Genomic DNA, 16,276 nt, shown 5'->3' with positions numbered 1-16,276 from the left:
GAAGAACACCTGTCAAAAAGGCATATTTGCCCATGCTGCGATGTTGATCCACACCTTTCCAGTCCATGGGCTACAGGTGACCCTAGACTGTTGTGTCGGTGGTGGGGTGCAGGGGGGCACAATGTGGAAGGAAGGAACATTTGTAGTTTGGGAAGGAGTGGGAAGAAAAAGCTAAATCTGTATCTTGCACTTCCCCAGATAGGAATAATAACAGTAATAATTGTGGTATTTAAGTGCTTTCTATGTACTAGGCACTGTACTAAGGATACAAGCAAATCAGGTTGGATACAAGTCTGTGTCCTACATGGGGCTCACAGTTTCAATCCCCACTTTACAGATAACTGAGGTCCAATGAAGTGACTTGCCCAAGATCACACAGCAGACAAGTAACGGAGCCAGAATTAGAACCCATGACCTTATGACTCCCAGCTCCATGCTCCATCCACTCTATCCTGGCCATGTTGCTTCTCCTGTAGCCAGGAATAGGGGAACTGTGATGCTCCATGACATCCTGGGTTGGCTTAGTAATTCAGATCTGAGGTGGTTGAAAATTGTACAGCTGTAAGTGCAGAGGAGAGGACGGATTAAAATAGAATTGTCTTGTGGAGGAAGAAGTGGTAAGACTCAAAACAGACTAAATATGAGGAATGAAGGTAGGTAAGGAAGCAAAGATGATTCCTAGATTATGAGCCTAAGAAATGGATGGTTGAGGTGCTGCTGATGGTAGTGGGGAAGTTGGAACGCTAGGATGTTTAAATGGAGATGCCTGGCAGACCGCAGAGGTGTAGCCATAGAAAGGGCAAGAGGTCAGAACTAGGGATGAAGTTTGGGGGAATGACTGTAGAAGGAAAGGGGCAGAAGGCCCAAGGATTAGCCATGGGAGAATCCCACAACCCGGGGGGCGGGGGGTGGGGGAGAGAAGCCAGCAGAGAAACGAGTTTGTTAGTCTACGAGAATCCGATCTTCCTAAAACTGGTGACCAAAGAAGGGAGAGTATGGTCAAAAGTGTGAAAATCCAATGGAAGAAATTAGGGAGAAAGAAAGCATTTTAAAGGTAGTGGATTTGGAGGAGTTAAATAATACTAAGGTTTGGCTAAATGTTAGAAGAGGAGGATTCCTTGCTTAAGTTTGAAGGAAGATAAACCTTAGGAAGGAATACATAATCAGAAAAGGAAGCATCTCCACCAAAAAAAGTTTCCCTAGAAAAGTAATACAATGAAAATAAATTTTGGAATTTGAAGTATGCATAGAGAGCCAGGAGTGACCAGATTGTTTGGAAACATTTACCTCCAATCGTTGTCGTGGGTCACCTGCACTTTAAGGGATACTGTGCTTAATTTGTGAATGACCTCCAATAGATCCCACAGTTATTACATTTCAGGTGTTTCTTAAACAACTATACAGTATTTGTTTTGGTATTCTTTTAAAGCATTCCACTGTGGTTTCTCTCTTTTTACTCCTTTATTGTTCCTCATTTATTCTGGGCATATTAAGCCACCTCTCAGTGTGTGGTCTTGAATTCAGCCCAGTGAGCAAATCTTAATTTTCCTTGGGTTTGTACCCGTATACACATTTAGTAAATTCATCATTATTGGAAACAATTCTCATTGCATCTTTTCTGTGTTTTTATGGTCCTGAGAATCAGAGCAACAAAGCCCATAGCCAGAGAACCCAACTCACTTTTTCATCTACGCTGTATTCTGTATGACAGTGAAAGTCACAGAAGTGAGGCATGCCGGCAGAGAACCTAACTCACTTTTCAAGAATGCCGCAGTACCTTAATCTTTTAGTGAGGCTGTAGCAGGTCTGATGTCACTCACTTCAGAGACCTTTAGACCTCGGTGCTCATTTATTGCTAAAATGTACCAGCTCTGCTTCTGCATTATGAAGATCATCTGTCAACACTTTGAGATATTCTCCTTTGTTATTAAGCTTGTGATGCTCTACACTGTCAGGTTTTTTGCCAATTATAGTTAAGGTACAATGGTGTATTCACTGGATCAAAGTCTCACACTGGCGGTAGAGGAATGATTTGTAAGTCTTTATTCATTGAAATTGTACAATAGAATACCTGAGGAATGCAAATAATCCCTCTACGGACTCAGTAGAAAAGCTGTTAAAATGACAATGTGGGACTATTATTATTCTGAATTGATGTTTTAGCCAGAGTAATTATTTCTTATCTTGTTGTTCTGCAACAGTTCCTAGGTTATTAGTTATGTTGACCACATTTACCAAACAAAATTAGATTAATATTTTCTAGATGATCCATTTTTACAGATTTTAGTTTTATAGCCTTCCTTGAGATTTTGGGGGAAGCATATGTCTTAATCACTTATTTTATGTATTTGTTCATGTAGTCTATGTTAAGATTTTGGTGTGGCAGTTAGAATTTAATAGGTCCAATAGACTGACATAAGACTAGGATCTTCATGATCAGGGATCATATTTTCCTTAACGTTTGATTTTCCCTCCCAGGGTCTAGTTCAATGTGCAGTACACAGTAAATGTCAATAAATGACCATGGACAGTAATGATGATATGAAATGGTTAGCAGTTATTTTATAACCTGGAATACCAGCTTCAGGGTCTCTTTGATTTGCTTTTAACTGTCCCATGTAATTTTGGAAAGAGAAACAAATCATGATTTGGGTTTAGCCTCTCTAAATAGGACTCTCCATTCCAAAGTGAATATTTGAGGTGAACAGTTTTACATATAACTGGAGGGGAAGGGAAAATATTTTATAATGAAGATTGAAATTCCCCAACAGTATATACATAAGAAAATAGGTTATTCTTATATAACAAACACGTGAAAAAATGTTGTGAACTTTTATATTCTTTGTCCCATCTCTACCTCAGTAAAAACCCTCAGTGGGCCTTGCACTTAATCTCATAATAACTCTGATCCCCTGCTATTTTCTTTGACAAATGAGTGTTGATGAACTTGTGGTTTAGTTCTTTTTTTTTTTTTTTCAGAAGTGACATTTGCATTGATCATTTAAAGGAGGATTGCAGGCCACAGTATTAAAGCAGTTTACCGTAATAGCTGTTCAAACCTTGTTCTAAATTTGAGGGATTAGTGGGACTAAAAGTAAGACTATTACAAGCGTATATTTTGTGGGTGCCTTAGGTCTAAAATATTCATAGCACACATAATGTTATGTAGCATTCTACACCTGAGCCTCAAGTAGGCTGATGATCACTGTCAGAACTCAAAGATTCCAGACACGCTTTTGAGAAAATCTCTGTGCCACCCCCTCCCGCCCAATATACTTTCACTTAATAAAAATAACTATTCAGATTTCAAAAATTCAAACCAAAAGCGTTTTATTGTGGGAATGACTAGTGTTTGTACTTCTACAGATTACTGGCGACAAGTGTTTTTTTTTTCTTTTAAAACTGATGACAACCTCTCACTGCAATCACAGAACAAGCAACAGACAATTTATGTTGCATAAGTAAGGACACTTGCACCCAAAGGTTCATGGAAATTTGCAATTCCTATATAATTGATGTATGTTAAAATAAGAATTCTGGAGTTAAAGGTGCACAGTGCCTTATCACACCTAGCCAGGGGACAGACCAGCTGGAAACAGGGATGTCCGGGATAAAGCCGGAGGAATTGTCCCTTAGGGCCGTAATCAAGGCTGTTATGTTTTCTGAACTCCTTTAGACTGTAAACTCATTGTGGACAAGGATCATGTCTACCAACTCTATTATTGTACTTTCCCAAGCGCTTAGTACAATGCACTGCACACAGTAAGTGCTCAATAAATGATTGATTTGATTGATCGAACACAGGTTGTCAGTACTCTACTTCTTCATGGAGCCTTCAAATATTGTTTTACCAAAAAATCCACTCTAAAATATCCTATCTTTTCCTGATAAATGATCCTCATTAATTTCTTACCGTGTTGCCAAATTTGAGCTGTCCAATTGTTTTGTTGGTTAAAATAAGCTCATTTTAGTGACTTTGGTCTCTCTGTTGGTTGTAAATGGGACTACAGAGTTTACAAAAATCAGGGTTCAAAAGAGCAATGTGCACATAATCAGTTTAACAAATTTGGTCATACTAAATTGATCCAGAAAAAAAAAAATCCGGTGACTTTAAAATTGTGCCTTTCTTTTGGAGGGTGTGGGTGAGATGTTGGGTAGAACTAAGTAATAGAAGTTGCCTATTTGCCAAGGTGCTTCTGAGCATCTTCAGCTCATCTTCCTATCCAAGTAGAATTGTGTGTTTTTACCATCCCGTAATAGAGACTATATCCTAAAAATAATTTATTTTAACAGGTAAGAAAAACCTAAGTTATTGGAGAACCCCTCAGGGAAACAGCTTATTGTCCAAATTTGGTGTTGGCCAAAGAAAAGTTTAAAAAATATTTTTAAAATTTCATATGGATTATAGATGAACATAAAAATAGATAACAGTAAAATATTAATGGAGTACACCTGAAGCAATTGCTGCCTGTTAATGCCTTGACCTTGGAAAGCTATACACAAAAAGATGGCATCATAAAACCGTGCAATTCTTATGAATATGTATGTGCTACTTGATAATAATGAATGTGGTACAGTCATGCATGCACTACAAGATAATGTTGTGCCCTTTTTTGTCTACAGGTTGATAAAAATTAAAGAGTGGGTGGACAAGTATGACCCAGGTGCCTTGGTCATTCCTTTTAGTGGGGCCTTGGAACTCAAGTTGCAAGAAATGAGTGCTGAGGAGAAACAGAAGTATCTGGAAGAGAACATGACACAAAGGTTAATTAGCATTCATTTTCCCTACACTTTATTATCAACTATTTCCTTGCAGTAATTTAATTGCTTGCGCTGATAGAATAATAAATGACAGAGTAATTACCATTATAAAGAGGGAATCTTCTCCTTTCTTTACCATGAGACAGAGTGAAAAGATTTATTTTAAATTAAGTTTTTAACTGTCATCTGTCATCTCTGTACAGTGTTTTAATTATAACATAGGTATTAGTTATGTATATTTTTAAGAAGGAATGAGCACCAAAACTCTTTCGTCATATTTAAGGAGAACGGGGGGCTGAAGTGGGTAATGGGGAGAGAGTGAATCATTTGCCATACTTTTTAAAAAAAAAAAATAACAGTAATACATCGTTTAAATGTTGCATTTTAATCAAACTCTTCATTTCTATGACCTAACATCCTAGAAATAATTTATGCTAGACTAAAGTAACTAGATGATAGATAGTCTAAATTTATCTTTGCTGTATAGAATAAACAATTCCAAATAATATCTCTGACACCATACAATTAAAAGTAATTTGAAGTGTGGTTTTTTCTTTTAAAATTAAGTGCATTTTTAAAGTATTAAGAAAGAAAATGTGGTCATTTATCAATGCCAGAAAGATTCTCTCCTAGAAATTTCATTAGTTTAAGATGGTCTGCATCTATGTTCACACATATGTAACACACGTGTATATATAGTCATTCAATATGAGTGAATTTGGTTTCATTTTATTTCAGTGCTTTGCCAAAGATCATTAAGGCTGGCTATGCAGCACTCCAACTAGAATACTTTTTCACTGCAGGCCCAGATGAAGTGCGTGCATGGACCATCAGGGTAAGATTCATACTTATTCATCAGCTCTATCCAGTTCCACACTATTGAATTCAGATTGATATCACCGACTTTGAAGTTTGTCATGGTGGCGGTTAGCTAGTCATTACAGATGAGGTTTTTGTCCAGGATAACTTTAATTATTTGTGAGCTGCTGAACAGTGAAAGTGGAGCTGCATTGATTGAGGCAGGTAACAATTGATTCTGCCTATTACATAGTCTGAATTTCTTCATCCTGTAGAATCTGTCTACCCTCCTCCTGTGGTCAGAGATAAGACGGACCAGTATTGTGCTTGCTTAATCTGTGTGACTGGGTTTGTCTGCAGTGAAATTGATGTTGCTTTTCATTTTGTATTCCCCAAGTTTGTTTGGGTTGCGGGTGGTTCTTTCCTCCTTTGCTTTGCTCGGATTACATTTTCAGCAATAAAAGCAGTATAGCATCATTATACTCAAAGATGCACAGTTGTTCTCAGAAAGCTAAAGTCAGTGTGTAATAATTCATGTTTCTCTTGATTTGAATTCATAAGCATAGAGTGTATTTTTTTATAATTGAATACGGTCTCTCCAGTTTAAAAAAGTGGATATGTTTTAAATATTGATGTATACTGATTACAGCAGAGAGAATGACTAATTTATTCCCAAAGGACAATAAGAACTGACCTGTAATGGTTTGCTTTTAAATGTAAATATATTGTAATATGGTGGTTAGAAGTGCAATATATTTTGAAATGAATGTAGTTGAGAGTGGTGTATGATAGAGTATAAAAATATGAACTTTGAAGGTAGTGAATGTGGTGTTCAGTTCTTTTTTGCTTTTTCTTTTTTATGTTAAGCAGGAATTTTGGTACTTTGATTTCATTCAAATCGTTTTTGTTTTCAGCAACGACTGCAATGTATTCAGTTACTTTTTATTTTGGTTTAACAGAGATAGAAACATGTAGACAATTCACCATAATGTTCAATTTTCTATGAACGTGAGGGTCACTTTTATTATCTCTCCCCTTTTAAAAAATACAACTGTGTGGCAGACGTCTACCCAAGGTCCTTTTGTGTAGATTTCCAAAATGTCAAAGAAAATATGTGTTGGTAAGCAAATTGCCGAAGTGTGTGTTGTTGCTTGTATGTATTCTATTGATTTTAAGCCGTACAACTTCCAAACTTCAGTATGTTCTATAGGAAGTATAGCCTTGCTTGAAACTATGAAAGCTGTTTTATCTTAAGACTGATTGTAAGTATCTTTGATTTAATGTGCTAAGATATTTAGTCAGGTAAGCATCAGTGAGTAGCCATATTAACCCAATACATCTTTTATTGTAAAAACTATGCTTTACAGTGTCAGACTCCTTAGCACTTTAACATGCTTTATTAAGCAGCTTTTAGGTCACCATTATTTCTCAAATTTCTTTTCATGGCTGTGTGTGCACAGAATGTATGTCCCTGTAATTTAACACATAAGAGCAGTTATAGTGTATTCCTCTTTCCGTACCCACTCCCAGATTCCCTCTTGATGGTTGCATGAATTTTCATTGTTATACGCTAGCCTTATAAAATTTATTTTGGAAACTCCAATTAGTCTTGCGCTAAAACTTCTCAAAGGAATGTGTTAGAAATAGTGTGAAATGCCATTCAAGTTGGAAATGGCTGAAAATGTTTTAATGTATTGATTTTAGTAGGTAATACCCCCACTGATTACGGCCAGCTATATTTCAGAGGACGTTGATTTTGAACTTTTTTTAAAACCTTGGATAATTCAGCTTGAAAGTTACTTAAAAATCTTTATTTCCCTTTTTCTTTAACTGTGAAAAATGGGAAATCGAAACAAAGCTGACAACAAACAGGGCCAGTGTATATCTAAAATCAATAATGCCGTTGATGGCCATTAGGAAAAAAACAAAGGTGCGCTTCTTTAATATTAACGGATTTATCTGGCTATAGAGTGCTAGCCACACATCCCGATACTGAGAGTCACCAATTGTGTGCCTGACATTTTAACGGATATGAAGTTTCAGCAAAGCCCACACGCATATCAGAGGGAGAAATCCTTCTCCTTCAATCAGTGTTCTGAAATGCAATTAATGGGCTCTGTTCTATCTTCTGACAGAAAGGGACGAAAGCTCCCCAGGCCGCAGGAAAGATCCACACAGATTTTGAAAAGGGATTTATCATGGCTGAAGTGATGAAATATGAAGATTTTAAAGAAGAAGGTTCTGAAACTGCAGTTAAGGTAAGGAGTGTGTTTTCGTTTTCACACTTTACAGTATTTTTTATCTGCTTTTTGTAAAGGAAAGAGAAGGCACTCGAATGAATGATAGCTACCTTTCAGAGGTAAAGGGTGACATTTTTCTCTACCTTTGGAAAAGGAAATAGGAAGGCATCCAGGGTTTATTAAGCTTTATATGAGTATCTGAAATTTTATAACACGTTTTTAATCTAATGAAAAGCATAATAATTGTTCTTTTGTTTTTAAGGATGCCATTTTCCTAAGATGAGAGGAAAAAAAATTGGATAAAAATGCATTAAATGAAATTGTAAGAAACGGAGAGTTCCATACATGATTTATTTGAAATAGTATGTCGATAAACTAAACGTATATGGTATCCATGAATTAATAAAACTAAGGAAATGACTAGAAATTGGATTAAATGGAACTTTGTTCTTGCTGAAACTTTATAGTTTTTAAGATCATCAAGAATTTGATCTGCTTTCTCAACACTAGAGGGCAGGGATTGATTAGGTGCTTTAAGTTGTACTTTTATTTTACCTAATTTAATTTTGTTGGCAATTATTGAAAGTGGTGCAGTTATTCATAGGAATATTAGAACAAGTGGTTTACTCAGTGTGCTGTTTCCACAAACCTACTAGCTCCAAAGCAAGACCTAGTGGGTCTCCTGTGCTTAAATTTCAGGTAAATGATCTGATTTTCCAAGGTTGGAGAAAAGCTTCCTTTAATTTAGTTTGCTATCTGAAGACCTCACCTGTTAAAATACTGGAAGGGCCATGCCTTGTATGTGTCATTTAGTAATATGAAAAGAATGCAAAAAGTTGATTTCAAGAGGAGTTGCTTCTCAGTGGGTGTTAGCAGAAAATCATCCCAGACAAAGGACTTTTAATGTCTACCTCTACCCCCAGAAAGTGGAGTGAGAAGGGGTAGACTGCATAATTAATTCATTGTGGAATGTGACTTTTTATTAGCTATTAGTTATTTAAACTGAGCTCAATCTTACATAAGAAATAGCATTGGCAGCAAATGGAGAGATGTGTATATGGCATCTATATGTGAAAACTTAACTTTGCCAGTTATTGTAATCGGTCCTGAAATCTGGGGGGCAGTTAAAGGCTGAGGCATATTAAACCCATCGTGGGATCGTCTTCAGAGAGATGAAGCCAAAAAAAAAAAAAAACCCAAGAAAAAAACCCTTTACTAGATTTGATTGAAATATTGTCTAAAAGAATTCAGAAATCAGAACCATCTTTTATGGACTCTCGTATATAAGCTTAATTCTCCACAAGACAATCCCTGATGCCTGTGTTGTGATAAACTGTAAGTCTGTAGACCATGGCAAGACACTTCCTTGAAGAATGCTGAGAAACTGCAGAATGGAAAGAAAAATAATATTCCCTGCTTTAAATAAAATGCATCTTGCGCCATGGGCTGTTTCGAATAAAACTTGAAAAAAGGTGACTGGCTTCCAGGCTCTGAACATCATTGAATTCATTCATTCAGTCGTGTTTATTGAACACTTACTGTGTGCAGAGCACTGTACTAAGCGCTTGGGAAGTACAAATCGGCAACATATAGAGATGGTCCGTACCCAACAACAGGCTCACAGTCTAGAAGGGGGAGACACATTGTCACATGTGACATTAAATGTCACATTGCTCTTTAAACGTCAGAACTAAATTTGCTGATTTGAGAATTGAACTGATATGTAGCGTATATGGGAGTTGTATACTATTGAGGGTTCAATTTTTAAGTGAGAGAGCGAGAGAGAGGAGTGTGTGTGTGTGTGTGTGTGTAACACCAGTACAGCATAACTAATTTAATGCCAGTGCTATGAACTATACACTGAATAGCTCTGTGTGGGCTTTGTAGTCTACAGGGATATCACATTATTAGCAATCATATCTGCTTAGGCAAAGCTGGCTTCTACAGATGGCTGCTTTCAAGTGCAAATGAACTGGTTAGACGTGTCTTGTTTAATACATACTCAAGATTCACAAATGGGTATTGATTTTTTTCAACCAGTGTTTCTGATAGCAGTGGAAATGGATTAAATGGTCTCTGGAGAATTTAAAGGAACACTGTCACTTTTAATTAATTGAAAACGGAGTCGTGACAAAGTATATAAACTTATATTAGTATGTCATGTCAAAATATAGTTGATTAAAAGTGGCTATTCTGTTTTATGACAGACGGCTGCGGGTTCTAGAAATAATTAGCTCAGTTGCCTGAAATGAATCACAGATATTATTTTTTAAAATAACTTATGATTCCTGTCTTTTTGAAAAGTGTAAATGCAAATTCACCCATTTAAGGTCATAGTGAAGTGCTGGTCCAATCCGTGTGCAGCCGTGAGCACCTTGGGATGTTTTTTCTGAGGCTCAGTAATGCATTTTTTTTTAGCACATGTTTTTTGTTAGTGTTTATGTAACCAATTAGTCTAATCACTCTTGACTTTGAACATCGTTATCGATATCTTCAAAGGGAAGCACTTATAGTCTTATGGGGCAAAGGTTTCATGTTCTTAGTACATTCCAACAGAGGGGAATATATTGTAAGAATTTCTGCCTGAAAATGTACATGTTCTTATATTTGAAATTGTTTTCATGTGGGACCAGCCTTGTTCATTGTAGGTAGGAGATGTAGTATAACTCTTAGCTACCAGAAGGGAGCACATCTGGATCGCTTAAAGGCCAGCAGGTGAAATCAGTTGCTTTTCAAGATAGGTTTCTGGTTTTTTACACTTTTTTATTTGGTCAGGTTTCTGAAACTAGTCATTAATATACCACTAATCCAGGAGTGGCACTGAAATAATAAAACAATGAGGTCTTCAATATGGGAGTATTAGTCCTTAAAAACAAATGCTTTGAGAAGAAAAGCTGTCCAGAGAAGGCATTCAGCCCAATTCTTATTGATGATCTACCTCACAGCTATTGCCCGTATTGTTGAAAATATTTAGTAGTAAAGTGTCGTTGCCTTAAAAGTAGGTTTAAATATATATTTCTGCCTGTTTGATCTATTTTGTAATAGTGACTTGCTGGATCTTTGTGGGCACACCAGAAGTGTACCATAAACAGCCTGATGAAGCTTAATGATATTGGTATAATATCATTTATGTCTCACAGATTTAATGAAGGCTACATTATGTAAAGATTTAATTCTGTCCAAATGAGGAAGTCATTGCTTCTATCAAAGTCTAGTTTTGAGCTTATATGTTTTACTTTGTCATTAAAAATAAATTAATAATAAAGTGGTAATTCTTTGAATCCCTTCTCCCGCCTGCTTTGTGTAATATTTCTAGTAATCACTCTCTTGCCCTGTTTCCCGTTCCCCCCCACCCCCCGTCCTTTTTTTCCTGTTTGCAGGCTGCTGGGAAATACAGACAACAAGGCAGAAATTACATAGTTGAAGATGGAGATATTATCTTCTTTAAATTTAATACACCTCAACAACCCAAGAAGAAATGAATTTTAGGTAATTCTCATTGCTCAGAATAAAAAAAGAATTACTGTAAGAAGACATGTGGATTTTTAAAAAATGAAAACAAAAAAAACCCCCCACAAAAAACCATCAAGGGTGTATATATATATATATGTATATATAATATATATATACATATATATATATATAAAATCTTCCCTCAAATGAAAATAAATTGCTCTTATTTGTTTTGAATTAAAATATAGCACCGCCACCGAACGTGCAAGTTCTGAAAATGTGAACAGCTTTGCTTTTTAAACGATTAAGACCCTACTCCAAATTGTGGAAGCTTTTCAGGAACCATATTACTCTCATGATACTTCATTAATCTCCATCATGTATGCCAAGCCTGACACATTTGACAGTGAGGACAATGTGGCTTGCTCCTTTTTGAATCTACAGATAATGCATGTTTTACAGTACTCCAGATGTCTACACTCAATAAAACATTTGACAAAACCAGCCTTGGTGTGTTTGGGGATGTCTGTATTGACTGACTGTGGTGTGCTGAATGCGATACGGCACCTGGTGGATGCTGATTACAGAATTTTAAGACATGTGTATGATACAGTAACTGGCAGTGCAGGGCACCTGCAATTGTATCTTCAAAGTGAGTCTTTCATGGGAATCAGAAGATTAGGATGCCAATGATTTGTCTCAAAAAAGTTAATGGATTTATAGGTGGACATTCATCGAAAGCTGATAGTGAGACCATTAGAAAGAGCCATAGCATGGGTGACTGTAAACAAAAAGAACAAAGTATGCAGGAAAAATTCTATCCCTGCTTTTGAGAGGGAAGCTTTTTTTGTTTCAACCATTTTGAAAAAGTCATCTATTTTTCGTTCACACGTTGGAATGATTACATTGTGGAACCATGGATCCATTGGTGTCTCTTTACATTTGTTACTCTTTACAAAGAGTTTGCAAGCACAGAGAACGCATGTTGGTCTTGGGAAGGCAGTGGTCATAATAGCCTAGTAGTTAACTAGGTCTACTGACCTAGTTTGCTTCTGGAGCCACCTCGAGCTAAACTGATTTTCTCCAGTTAACAAAGAAAATCCAGTGAAAACAAATTATCACCAGTGAGTGCTGCTACAGGGTAGCAAAAGCAGTTGTTTACATTTTCTAGATAAGCATGTTTCCAAATTTTAGCGGAAATTCCGAGTCAAGATGTAATGAAATATTGATAATGTGAAGCTAATTTGCATTTCACTCGTGCAAAACTTACCCTTGTGCTCTTTCTTGGAAGTCTTTCATTCCTTTGGTTCCATTTTTTTTCCCAGGCTAATTCTGATATGTAGAGTTAACTGAATCTTAGTTTATATGAATCTTCTATCTGTTTTCCTGGAGTAGGCCAAATGGAGTGCAGATTGGTCGGGCCCAACATGCTCCACCATCAGTGAAATATTGTCGGAGCCTTTTTACTTCAGAGAGAAGGTGAGGGAGAGGCGTGAGAGTGGTGAAGGACACTTCAGAGGTCATCATGCTGTAATGTGTCAATGTGAGAAATGAAGAGGTAACTAAAGGTGATTAGACTGAATGTTAGTGGGGGTTTGGTAGAAAGGATGTGAATTAAGGATCTCAAAGATTTTGGCAAATTTCCAAGCCCAGAAATGGTTATTTTGTTAATATGTTTGGTTTTGTTCTCTGTCTCCCCCTTCTAGACTGTGAGCCCACTGTTGGGTAGGGACTGTCTCTATATGTTGCCCACTTGTACTTCCCAAGCGCTTAGTACAGTGCTGTGCACACAGTAAGCGCTCAATAAATACGATTGGTTGATTGATTGATTCTCATTTACAATTTACCCACTTGATCCTCAGTTCTAGGTTCAGAAATTTGCTCCCAAAGGAAGCTGTTTACAGCTGAAACTATCAGCAGGTTCAGAAAGTTAGGGTAAATTCCTGAAGGAAAAGTTGTTATTAAAGGCAAAGTTAAAATGAGGAAGTCAAGAATCAATCTCTGGTATTTTTTTGAATCCATACTATTTCCAGAGCACTATACCTCAGCAGTTGGGAAAGTACAGTAGAGTTGGTAGACACAATCCTGGCCTTCTAGGCATTTACAATCCTAATGTTAGATGGTACAGCACGAGACAGGAGAACGTAGGCTAATAATCACCTAATGCTTTCACATACCCCAGGGCCACTGTCAAAGGCAGGACACTGGACAGTATGGATCATTGGTCTGACATATTAATGGTTCTTAAGTTGTTTTGAAATGTTTTAATATGCTGCATTTGCCACTCAAGCTAATATGAGATAGTTGAAATTTTTTCCCATAGGTCACAATACTGGGTTTCTTTTTTCTGTTTGGTGTAAAGTGTGAGCCAATTATTCTGATAGAATATCCAAGAAATATCCAATATTTAATAATTATCTTCCACTAAATGTAGCCATAAGCCTAGACAACTTCTTTTGTGATTATATTTAAGTACTTATTATGTGCTAGGCACTGTACTAAGTGCTAGAGTAGATACAAGGTTGGGGAAAGTCCATGCAAGGGGCTCACAGCCTTTAGCTCCATTTTACAGATAAAATAATTGAACCCCAGAGAAGTTAAGTAACGTGCCCAAAGGCCATTAACAGAAATGTTACCCCATTCCAGTGGGTGCCCAGGAGTAAAATGAGCTCACTTTAAAGGGGTGGACAGCAAATAACTATGGAACGTATCTCCCATCCCTTGGCCCAGCCTTGTGAATGGACAGGTACCTAAACATCAGTCAATCAATCAGTAGTACTTAGCACCTGCTGTGTTCAGAACATTATACTAAGCTCTTGGGAAAATACAAAGGAGTTAAAAGGCACAATTCCTGCCCTCGAGGAGCTTACGGTCTAAGAAGAGGTGGGGGAGGAGAGATTTAAGAAAGTATCATGTTAAAAATCAACCCTATCCTGATTAAACGGGCATTATTTAATGAGGACTGAAAGACAAATTGTGCGGAATACGTTTGTATCGGTAGTGGCAATGATAACCCTTCATAAGATCAACAAATTACTAGGTGATAATTGTTTCCACTGAGGTGTATACAGAAGGATAAACAGTTTGTAAATTAACAGTGGTGCCCAAGGGTGAGTCATGCCTGGATGTTTTCATAGTTTGGGGCAAAAATAATTTCTTCTTCCATAATTATGCATGTTAGTTTTTTGAACTGGTTCAGCAGCGCTGGTTAAAGGTATTCTAAATTTCAGGGGGGAAGCAAAGTGCCCTAACCACCAACTTCTGTCACTGTATACTATTGTGAGAGAGCAAGATTGGGCTACTTTTCAGTCCAAACAGTTAAACCAATGAAATGTTTAGAGTTGACGCCATCCTTGTAGACCATACCTCCTAAGAGGTATTGCGTTATATAAATTTAAGTTCAACCTGAACTCTGGAAAGCTTTCCCCTCAAGCACTTAGTTCAGTGCAGTGGATTCAGTAGGCACTCAGTAAATTCTACTACTTCTACTGCTATTTCTTTTTTCACTCCTCACCAAAAGAGGTATGAAGTGAATATGGATATTCCCATTTCAGAGTCTTGAGTTGGGGGCAGGTGGAATCAGGAATGGAAGCCCACTGAGGGAACAGTCTGTTGTTCTTGAAAGGCACTAGGATTGAAGCCGTTTCCCACCATTGCTTCTTCAGGCACTTAGTATAGTGCTTTGCACACGGTAAGCACTCAATAAATATGATTGCACCTCCTTTTGCAAAATTAGAGCCGTCTTTGACATTGGAAATGTACAGCTTCTTTCAGGTGATCTGTGGCGTCCCACAGATACATAAATTCAATTTCATTCCATCCCCCTTGTTTAACCTCCTTCCCTTCCCCACAGCACCTGCGTATATGTATATATGTTTGTACATATTTATTACTCTATTTTACTTGTACATATCTATTCTATTTATTTTATTTTGTTAGTATGTTTGGTTTTGTTCTCTGTCTTCCCCTTTTAGACTGGGAGCCCACTGTTGGGTAGGGACTGTCTCTATATGTTGCCAACTTGGACTTCCCAAGCACTTAGTACAGTGCTCTGCACACAGTAAGCGCTCAATAAATACGATTGATTGATTGATCTGTGTCCATCCTCTTCACTTTTCAAGTCCAGTGTGAACACAGTGGCAACTGTGTCCTCTACTCCCTGTTGGCCAGCAGGCTAAGGACTGGGGAGCCCCACGCCCTCCAGAAACCCCCCAACCAAGAACCCACCCCAAAGTCCTTGGGAAGCAGTATTATTTTTTCGTGGACCATGTAAAATGTGGAGACAATTCCTGAAAGAGACCATGACCAACCAACTGGAGGCTCAAGTGATGTCTTACTGGATGTCCATTCCAGCCCAAAATGGCTGGTGGGTTGAGGGCCTCCCTTAAGGAAAATGGCCAGTCCCGACTTCACCAGCAGATCATCAATCATCAATCGTATTTATTGAGCGCTTACTGTGTGCAGAGCACTGTACTAAGCGCTTGGGAAGCACAAGTTGGCAACATATAGAGACAGTCCCTACCCAACAGTGGGCTCACAGTCTAAAAGACTGTGTCTTTTAGACCAGCAGATGTCAGTACGGGTACAGAAGAAACAGCACGTTTTGGGTTCATGGGAAAATAAGAAATAAAGTCACAAGAACTCTTTTATTCTGAAGTAAAAAATGCTTTAATGCCTAGAGCATTTAGCACATCGGGGCTTTTCATTGTTTTCAATTATGTGCAATTGTAAAAGGATAGCACGCATTCTTAAACTGAATGGCGAATTGTGCCGCGATTTGTGCTTTTTTAAACATTCGCTGTACTACTTTAAGAGGAGAACTATAAAATGGAAATAATGATATATTATTACAAGGAAATTACATTGTGGAGTAGCATTAATATTGTAGTTGAAACCTAGAATTTGAGATGGACAAATATTCATTTGTACACAGTTTTTGTTCTTATTCATTCAGTCATACTGATTGAGCGCTTACTGTGTGCAGAGCACTGTACTAAGCGCTTGGAAAGTCCAATCAAAAATGA

At 37.4% G+C, this 16,276-nt stretch overlaps 1 protein-coding gene across 1 annotated transcript in view; it reads left to right on the top strand.

The window, feature by feature from the left end:
• The window catches only part of OLA1 (Obg like ATPase 1), a 123,546-nt gene extending 111,790 nt beyond the window's left edge, over positions 1–11,756 (top strand). Inside the window, exons 8-11 of the mRNA XM_038751887.1 lie at positions 4,624–4,764; positions 5,500–5,596; positions 7,695–7,817; positions 11,180–11,756. Coding sequence (XP_038607815.1) covers positions 4,624–4,764; positions 5,500–5,596; positions 7,695–7,817; positions 11,180–11,281 — 463 coding nt within the window. The 3' untranslated portion in view covers positions 11,282–11,756. The remainder of the gene's footprint in view (positions 1–4,623; positions 4,765–5,499; positions 5,597–7,694; positions 7,818–11,179) is intronic.
• The last annotated feature ends 4,520 nt before the right edge of the window (positions 11,757–16,276 follow it).

Source organism: Tachyglossus aculeatus, chromosome 9, assembly GCF_015852505.1.
Source record: "Tachyglossus aculeatus isolate mTacAcu1 chromosome 9, mTacAcu1.pri, whole genome shotgun sequence".
NCBI classification, from domain to species: domain Eukaryota; kingdom Metazoa; phylum Chordata; class Mammalia; order Monotremata; family Tachyglossidae; genus Tachyglossus; species Tachyglossus aculeatus.
The sequence above is the reverse complement of the archived record's forward strand: the minus strand, read 5'-3'. Positions and strand labels throughout refer to the sequence as shown.